The 10,405-nt window shown below is 32.8% G+C and overlaps 1 protein-coding gene across 4 annotated transcripts; it reads right to left on the reverse strand.

Moving 5' to 3' along the window:
- Window position 1: 1 nt before the first annotated feature.
- Window positions 2-8,560, reverse strand: LOC106061480 (uncharacterized). 4 transcript variants are annotated; one of them, XM_056038504.1, is made up of 5 exons: window positions 8,406-8,560; window positions 5,479-5,713; window positions 4,623-4,771; window positions 2,601-2,765; window positions 2-1,732 (listed from the first exon to the last, which is right to left on the reverse strand). In XM_056038504.1, the coding sequence occupies exons 2-5, from the start codon at window positions 5,630-5,632 to the stop codon at window positions 965-967; spliced, it is 1,236 nt and encodes a 411-aa protein (XP_055894479.1). In that variant the 5' UTR covers window positions 5,633-5,713; window positions 8,406-8,560; the 3' UTR covers window positions 2-964. The 4 variants fall into 4 exon arrangements, with proteins under 4 accessions (XP_055894479.1, XP_055894480.1, XP_013075096.2 ...); XM_056038505.1 differs by having other exon boundaries at window positions 5,479-5,653; window positions 8,406-8,557; XM_013219642.2 differs by lacking the exon at window positions 8,406-8,560 and adding an exon at window positions 8,107-8,258.
- Between the last annotated feature and the right edge of the window lie 1,845 nt (window positions 8,561-10,405).

Consider the following 10,405-nt stretch of genomic DNA (forward strand, 5'->3'; position numbering starts at 1 on the left):
ATAAGTCTTGTGTCATTTAATTACAAGAAAGTTTATACATTTTTTTTAAATTGTAATTTACACTAACAAGAGTATATTAGATAGACTCAAATGTAGGCTAGGTGAATGTTAATATACAAAAAAAAATTAAATAAATGCTAATTTCCAAATGTAAAGCAATATAAATAGCATATTTTATATACTTTGAAAATACTGGACAATATCTTTCAAAACAAGTGATATTGAAAATGAAAAAGCCTTGTAATAGAAAGAAGGCATCAAAAATATCTTGTAAAATACAGATAATAAATACAAACATACAATAGGCTTGTATAGATATAATTTAAAAAAAATAGCACCAAAATCATTGGACAATCTGATATAAAAATTATCAAAATATCTTAAAATATAAAGCCTCATCTTCAAATTCGAAGATCAAGGAAGAAATAGTGTGTCACATGGCTAAGTAGACCACCAGTCTAAATATGTTCAATACTGGAAGACTTTCGCAGAGTATTTTAAACTTGTAAAGGCCAATACTGTACCTTCTTGATTCAAGTTCTTGTCTTAAAAAAATTAACTCTTTCACCACAGATATTAATTGAGTTTCTATGCACAGTACAAAAGACATAAAAAATATAGAATTATACTATTTTGGTAGGTTATTGATTTTAGACTTGCATGTTAGATACAAATAATATATATATATATATATATATATATATATATATATATATAAATCCTATCAAATAAAAAAAAATTATTGGTTTGATTTCATAGAAGTTATATTAGATTGCACTAAATATTGTTAACTCCCCTCTACCCATAAAATTTAATCAAACATCAATTTTGTTTTCAGTTTGTAGATTTGTAGTAATTTCAATAATTGCATAATATTTATTTAGAACATGACTAAAATATGAATTAAAAAAAACAACATTCCTATAGCAGACATACAACTATGAATGGTTAAAATAAATAGTGTTTATAACTCATCTTTAGTTTCTGGATAACCCAAACCATAAACATTTCTTAAAGCTCTGTAAACATTGTTGGGTTTAGTAGTTAAATAGTTTTGTAGCATTCTGATCATATCAGATCTTTGATTGATGAAGTAATGACTTGCAATGGCCATCTCATAGAAGTCACAAGTTTCTCTCAGCACATCCGCCCATTTTGTGGGCACCCACTGCAGAATCTGCTCAGCCTTTGTTGTGTCGACGGGCCCTAACTTGACAGAAGGATACATCCTTGTAGCCAAGGGACTGTCCTCCACAGTGATGCTGACATTGGTGGCATTCAGTTGGTCTCTCATAGTTTCCAGAAACTGCTTCAGGGTAAATGTTTCTTTTAGGGCCAGATTGAAAGTTTGAAAATATGCATTAGGGTAGCTGTTTTGGACTAGTTTTTGTATCATGTCTGCTACATCCTTGACGTAGACCATACTCATGAGCCGATTTTCAGAGCTTTTCGGCACAATGATATCTTTTTCTAAATAATATTTGAGCTTCATCCACAACTGATAGTACCACCATCTGTTAGTGTTATCTCTGGGTCCAATGACATCTGGCAGTCTTAGAATAATGAAGGGCAATGCACTGTTGCCAGCACTGAAGTTTGTTAGATGTTCCTCGCACTCAAGTTTGTGATGCCCGTAGCTATCCCAAGATTCAAAGTTTTTTCTCATTTCCTCAGACTCAGGTCTGACAGCATCCGTTTCAAGAGTTGGTCCTGTGTGATTTTTAATGCAGACCTGGAAAAAAAAAAGAAAAGATATTTTTATTTTCTGTGTAAAGAGAATTATTATTCACAAATATAAATGGTAACTCGATAAATTTCTGGTCCATTTTATTATTTTGCTTTCTTTTGGTCAGATTGCGTTGGAGGGTAATATTGCTTCTGGGAAATGTTGAAATCAGTTTCATTTTAATTTTGAGACCAAGCAAATTAGAAGCTTTTCTTGATGCAATATCACTTTTAATTCATCATCTTACTAAGGATATGAACGTCAGCCAATGGAACATAAAGTACTGTCATGTTGATATCACCAGAATTATTAATTATTGATTTGTATCCGATAATAAAGTTGAATCCAGCTAATCCCAGTAAAGTTTCTCTTTCAGACCTTGTGGTCTATAAGGCAGATGATGTAAAGGTCTTCTGTTTCTTTGGCCTACATTAAAACATGTGTGTCATGTGGCCAGCACAATGACCAAATACTTTTACTTTTCCCAAACTAATGTCAGGTACCCATCAGAGCTGGGTGGACTCAGAGGCACCCAAAGATCCCGAAATTAAAAATCCCAGTCTTCGCCAGAATTTGAACCCGGGACCCCCGGTTTGGAAGCCAAGCGCTTTACCGTCAGCCTCCCCAGTTAATCTGACCTGCTGGTAATTAGGACAAAAATTATCTCGTCCTGAAGTGGTTAGATTAACCAAATTTCACTGGTGTCCATTGAATGAAATTTCATTATTACTTAAGCTAATAATAAATAGGCTTGTCTTCGAGTCTGAAGATCAATGAGGAATGCAGTATTTCCTATGGCTCTGCAGCCCCAGCTGCGACTTACATATTTTGCCACATCCAGCACAGACATAACCACTTAAGTCAATATACTCACTTCATACACAGAGTCTGTGCTGATATAAATGTATAACTTTGTTTTTCTATGGACCAAATCTAGGGATTCCTGTATGGTCTCAGCATAGTATGCACTGAAATCTATGACAGCATCAATCTGCTCTATATTGGCCACATAGTGCTTCAATTCACTACATTGCTCCATCTAAAATGAAATATATACATTTAAAAATATAGAAAATTCAAAGATTTGTTCAGAGCACAGAAAAAAAAAAAAGGTAAAAATAATAATATCATTTCTATACATTGCATATCAAACAAAAAAAAGTTTTCATAAGTCACAGAAAGTCTTGAGAAATTTTACTTTTAATTTTTCTAAAAATAAATGACAAAATGGGAAAATAAAACAATTATATATATGGGCACCCTAAAAATCCCAAAATCTTAGTTTTCACAGAGATTCCAGCCCAAGGTTCCTTGGTTCATAAGTAAACTGCTTTACCACTCATCCACCATGTCCTTTGTATATGTGTATTTGTATTATTATGTTGGTATTCATTTAGTGCAGATTTTTCTTTACTAAGGGAGAGAACACAATATTTTCTTTGTACTTCTAATTCTGAACAGAGTTATCCCATTAGTATTACAATTTTATCAAGGAGAGTGAATGATTCCTAGATAGGGGTGGTAGTAAACAGGTGTTTTTTTTACAAAATAGGTGGATGGGAGGGGGGGGAGAGAGATTTGTTACATTTTATTTTGTGGTGTTACTCCCCTTCACATACAAGAATCTTATTTAGAAGGTCTATGTCACATCTTGTTCTTAGCTGGTTTGATCATTTTTGTTTGATTTAAAACATTTTGTTTTTCTATTTCTATTGTACATTAAGAATTTCTTTATTAAAACAAATATTTTTTTTAAGACAATACCTCCTTTAAACAAATTATAGAGGGATTATTAAACAATGATCGTTAGATTTAAAAAAATGAAACATTTTAGCCGCCCCCCCTTTCCCCAAAAGAATCCTTGTTAAGCGAATGTATAGATCTACTAGACTTTATAATATTCCAACTATGATTAATTAATATTCCTGAAGATATAGATTTAGCGCAAAATGTTCTTGAACATTATTAAACTCTCAGATGAATGCGGAAATACCCAAAGACATATAGTCCATTCTCTAGCCAAATTTAAATTTATTTCTTTTTATACTTTGAAAAATTATAACAATCAAACTAGAGTTTCATACAACTAGCAGGAAATGAGAAGGCTGACACACTCGCCAAGAGTGGGAGAACAAACTCACAAGTAAACTCTGCACTCTATCCAGAAGAAATTAATTGTAGATAAAATAAATGAGAAATGGACGAGCTCCCATCCAAATCACAAGAAATATGATGCTTACTATAAGCTATCCTGACAAGACCAACGTCTAATCTTTCGACTCAAGACCGGACACAACAGAATGCGACAACACATGTTCCGGAAGCTCAAAATTGGAACCAGTGAAATCTGCCCATGTGGAGTATCACCAGAAAATGCCGACCATGTCCTCCAAAACTGCTCTCTCTACCAAGAGGCCCGTATAAGACATTGGCCCCAAATCACCCCAATAGAAAGAAAACTATATGGAGAGCTCCCTGATTTGGAAACCACTGCACAGTTCATCTCATGTATTGGTCTAGTCATATGAACACTCCAACATAACAATGAGAACGATGAAGAAGAAGAAAACTAGAGTTTTCCCAGTGTGGCCAACATAATTCTTTTCCCAGCGATATACATCAACTGTCAAATTTCTAGGAAAATCGTTAGAGCCGTTTCAAGATCTGTGTGCACCCAGGTTTTTGATCCCACCTTGAAGGTTTTAGTTTCAACAAAGGTATGGGTTGAATAGAGGTATTGCAATAATATCAATTTTAAAAATGTCACCGTCACTATTTTCATATGAGTGGCTTTAATTTAGCATTTTCATTGCTATAAGTTACACAGAAATTGTGTAAATTGAAAAAAAACAACACAACATTCTAAATCAATGACTTCCATAGTGTGCTAACTTACAGTCTCCCTACGATTACATTTAATATGCTGAACAAAGGGCATGACAGTGGATGCACTGTCCCAGTACCAGTTTCCTCTGCTGACTAGTGTCAATTTATGTCCAGCTTCAATTAAGCGTTCAGCTGTGCTACTTCCGATAAATCCATTCCCTATGGGGGAAAAAAAGTCACAATATTCAACTAGTTTCAATAATATGTAAAATATATATAAATAGTAAAACATGGAGGGATAAGGCAGTATAGGTTCTCCATTAGAAGGAAATGTGGTCTGGGTGTCGATGCTTTCTCTTGTTCTTAATTTTTTTCTGCTTAGGTTTTCAAAGTTTCTCATTGGTTGCAGTATATGCTGAGACTCCATCACTCTAAGAAGATACGTTCTGACATTTCTGCTCTACATGATTAGTACCTAGCAATCTACATAAAATTACTTTTATATGACACAGACTATGTTTCTATTGAATACAAATGCATTTTTAAAACAATTTTGTTTGGTTGATTCAAGCAAAGAATATTAAGCTTGAACTGTTATGTAAATAAACTTGGATTATTCAAGCCAAGCATATTAACCTTGAACTGTTATGCAAATAAACAATAGGAATAAGTGCTTGCTAAATAATACAAAAAAACAACAGCATTAAAATAACTTCTTCATCTAGCCAGATTTTTTGCTGCTGAACAGTAAAGCTCTTTCGCTCTACCAGTATGTGCCCAGGAGAATAGATAACTAGATCTATGTTTGATAAAATCAAATTAAAAGATAACTGACAAGACTTGTGAAAAGTTTATAAAAAGACCTTATTATGACATAAATATTATAATAGTAATTAATACAGTATTTATGATAATATTTGACTTGCCTCCAAAAATTAGAACCTGTTTTGGTATAAATGGAACTTCAACAGCCATGGCCACACACTGAGATAATGTTAACAAAAAATGGAAGAAAAACCAAGCTGTGTATAGAAGTTTCATCCTGTGAGCTTGATCTAGTTGGCAACACATTCTCTTCATCCTCACTAGGAATCCTCAGTACTTATGACAATATACAATATATAAAATAGGCCTGAAGTCAATTCAATGCTGCTCATTGTGCTGTTTTAAAAGCATTAATAATTTGAAAACAAGCAAAAATATATTTAAAAAAAAAACAACAAAGTTTTTCTTATCTTATAAAATACAGACATATTTCAAAAAAGATGATTATACGTCCTATGAGTGCCCCTAGGTCAATCTAGTCATGCATGTTAATAATGCTTAAAATTCTGCAAAATTCACTGCCATACATCTAAATATACTGCAGGAAAAAGCTCCCTTTTTATATAATATATAAAACAAATTTAATGAATTACCACTAATTGGTTAATTTTTGTACTGATTTATGTATGAATAATTGGCAAAATTTCAACTTGATTATAGAAATTTTTTGTACAAAAAAATAAAAAAATAAGGGAAATAGCTTTACTAATAAAGTATGTATTTCCCTTTTTCTAAACCACATAAAATAGATAAATTACCAACAATTAATTAATAAAATGGTTTATTGATTCATGTTTTGTTAGGTCAACAAATAATTGTGTAAAGTTTCAATTTAAACTAAGGATAGATCTGGGAGAAATTGTACCAGACTCTGCACCTATCCAGAGTTGATATAAGCTTTGTACAAAAAAAAATGAAATCATTAGCTCTTAATTAGATAAATAAAAGGGTTAATAGGAATCACAGCAAGATATTTGGTAATTTACCATCTAGTAGGATGCACTATTTCTCGGCTTTCAAATGTTCATTAAAAAAATGATGATTACTACACCCTATCCCCAGATAGCAGTGGATGGAGATAGCCTGGAGTTCATAATAAACAACTCTGCACCTATCCAATGTCTTACATTAGACTATTGCCAAAATCACTAAGATTATTAAACTATAATCTTAGTAAGTATAAGCTAAGAGACAAATACTAAATAAATATATAGATTTAAATTAAACAAAACTAAAAATTTACGGTATATATATATATATATAGCTTTGTGTGTATAAAAAAGAGGGGAAGGAACTTACGAGAGAAATCTACAAAGAGTTATTAAACCTGTACAAAAAATATTTGACTATCACTATTATTCATAAAAGCCTCTTATGTCCATAGTATACTATTACAGGACCACCAAGAGGATACATTTTAAAAAATGTTTCAACTTTAAAAAAAACTTTATATAGGTTATAATGTCTTTATGAGTTAGAATAATTATTTTTAAGCCCTTTGTAAAAAGTGACATATTTTACAGCTTTATTCGGCCCTATATTTTCTAGCGGACATTAAATTCTGATGTTCAGAAATTGATGGGTAGGTTGCAAGTGATTTGTAAAGTATCTTAAGCTCACTAGGATCAAAGGTTGTGGGTCTCACCTCATGGATGATGACCCTATGTAGAAAGTAAGAATCAGCTAATGATTAATGAGCTATTTAGACAATATAAAATGATGTTATAAAATCTTAACAACAGTACAGAGCCATAAGTCCAGGCAGTCATCAATTGAGCCTACATACTTTAAAAAAAAAATTTCATTGAAAACAAATTTACAATATTGTGAGGATAGTCTATTTATATTCTGCATATTGTATAGATCTATATATAATATATATATATAGAATTTAACTAGAGAATCTAGTCTAATTTCTGATTTTTTTTTTTCTTTAACATGAAGGCAGTTTCCTATGCATCCAATGGGAAACATTATATTTATGGCCTAAGCCTATACTAGATCTAGATCCATATAGATTTTGAGTCTTCATATAATAGGCCCTATAACCTATAAGATTAATAAAATCTAGAACTAGTCATGGTGACATACTTGACTTACTGTCACATAGACGTCATAGATCTAGATCTAGTCAGAATTTATAAAGCATTAGATGATTAGATGAAATCGTAAATAATGATGGGGCTGGGACTACTAGGATAAAATTAAAATTAATCTAGAATCTAGACTAGATCTAAATCTAGATAGTTTAACATCTTAGACTGGACTCAAGATCTAAAATCTAAATATAGCCAGGCCAACGATAGGCTAATGATGCCTATAATCCTATAATTATAAATTAATGTAAAATGGCACGCTATACGAAGAGACTCAACAGACCTAGATTAAGCCATAAGAGCTATTAGAGTATGCTTAGATTTACAGAGCTAATCTACTATAAGTTAGTTCTCGTAAGTAGTTTAGTAGTAGAAGTAGGTAGAGGTATGATCAGGTTTACTACTTTAGGCTGGCGATCTTAGACTTAGATCTAGATTCTAGCTGGTATCGTCATCATACTAATCATAGTCATAATAATTTCATCGTTGGTAAAGAATAAAAGATACGACTGTCACTAGTTCTATACATTATAAATTATACGTTTTAGTTTTAATCTACTAGATTCTAGATCTAGATCACATTCACTGACACTGAACTATAGTATAGCCTACTCAAGTAGAATATGTACTCACACCGGCACAACAACAGCACACCCATACAAGATCTACTCAAGATTATAAAAGTTAACACACACTCCCGCCCGTGTTTCACGTGTAGACGTGTCGAGAACTGTATACAACAGTGTAAACTTTTGCTGCACCCTTTACGTTGTCTGTTGTGTGTTAGATATCTTTACACGCGTCGGCGAAACTTCATTTAATGAAAGCAAATTAAAATATTAATTTTGTCAACCTTTTCAAAACATAAAAATCAAATGCGAATTAAGATTCTATTATTTTTCCCCCTTTTTGTCTAGTTTATTTTTACCTACCCTGTAATTAAGATAATTTGAACAGGTCTACAAGTTGCCTACACTTATCCATTGCCTTTGGGTTCTTGGGTGAGTACAGAAAATGACGTAAAATAATAGGCACTCCTGATAACGCGTAGAGGTTTACTAGTCGTGCCCATCTAGATCTAAATTTAGCCAACTATAGTAACTAGCCCGCTACATCTAGATAAAAGACGTGAGCAACTGACTTCTACAAGTGACAGCTGGAAATCTTTACAAAAATCAGGCATATATCTAGATCTAGTTGATAGGCCAAAATCTAAATATACAATAGAGTCATATATCTATAGGCCTATAAAATATATATATTCAAGGCGCAGATGACGAAATAGCTTACTCCTGCTTTGTCTCTGTCAAAACGTGGCAGATCTATACACAGCCGTCATATCAATTAGATGTGTGTAGTACTGTGTATATCTTATCTTATCTTATATAATACAGACGTTACTTCAAAAAAGAAGATGATTAGGCCTACGTCCTACGCGACATGCATATGCACGTTAATACTCCTTGGTCTCTATCTTCTGACTAAGAAGACAATATTTTATTAGCCCTAAAAGTTCTCGAATGTTTTTTTTAGTAGGCTATAACTATAATAGGCTTACATGAGGAAGATTTTGAAAATACTTTTTTTTTTTTGTTTAAATTGTAAAACAAAGAATAACAAGATTACAAAGACAGTTTGTGTGGAAACACAAACTCAAAATCGGCCCCCGAAGTGGTCCACCCAGGCAGGCGTCAATATTTTCAGAAAGAACATCCAAATGAAATTATATCAAAGACAAATGAGAGATAAGAATGGAGAAAGAAGGTTGACAGATCTTGTGTAGTTCCCCAACGGTAGATCAAAGGATACGTGCAAGTGAATGCAAAGTTAGATGTGAACCTGGCCTAACTAGTTCCCCTTTCAGACCTTGGGGTCTATAGGGCAGATGATGTAAAGTTCATCTGTTTTTGTGGCCTACGGTTAACGAGGGTGTCACAATGACCAACCGCCTTTACTTTTCCCCAACTCAGGTACCCGTTTGAGCTGGGTGGACTCAGAGGCACCTAAGGATTCTGAAGTTGAAAATCCCAGTCTTCACCGTAGTTCGAGCCCGAAAAATTGTTCACAAAAATGAAATTTAAAAGATTACTATTCTTTTTAATTTAGGTTTAACTTATAATGCATACTAATTAGCTTTTTCTCTTTAAAAAACTGCTTGCATAACTGATTTTAAAAATTAGATTTTTTCGCTTTCGGAAAAAAAAAAGTAGCCGTTGCATCAGAACTCTGAATGGTCTAAAATATTGTGATGTCGGATTTTCATTATCTTTTCTAGTTTACGAGATCTAAACGGGACAGACGGACAGACATTTCGCACAAAACTAATAGCGTCTTTTCCCCTTTCGGGGGCCGCTAAAAAAAAAACAACAAAACCAACAAACTATTTCTAGATAGGTGGAGCGTTTATTCTGTACACAATATTATAAACACCTTACAACAGTTACGATACGTATTGTGTGACCCAGAGTCTCTCGATAATTTTTGATAGCAAACCACAATACATACATATCTTATCTTATATAATACAAACGTTACTTCAAAAAAGAAGGTGATTACGTCCAGATGAGGACAGTCCAGAGCGCTCTATTAATAGTAACAAACACGGGAGGCTCTTTACTTTAGTAGGGGTGATGAATATGTATCATATTTTTAACACATTTATGCAAACGGTTTTAGACTTTTTGTCCATACATTTTTTTTTACATTTGTATTGCTAAGTTAAGTAAGTTCTGTCATACTAACAAGGCCCCCCTACTACACTTACACACAAAAAAAATTAAAAATGTTTACTTTTTTTTTATAGAGAAAAAAATCTATTTAGTATGCATATAAGTTGGACATAATAGGTATAAAACAACAATTGTTAAGTAGTATTTCATATTATCGCGTGAACTGCAGCTGCACCGTAGCAATAGAACACTTAACTAAAGGA

This window comes from Biomphalaria glabrata, chromosome 8 (assembly GCF_947242115.1).
Source record: "Biomphalaria glabrata chromosome 8, xgBioGlab47.1, whole genome shotgun sequence".
Taxonomy (NCBI): Eukaryota; Metazoa; Mollusca; class Gastropoda; family Planorbidae; genus Biomphalaria; species Biomphalaria glabrata.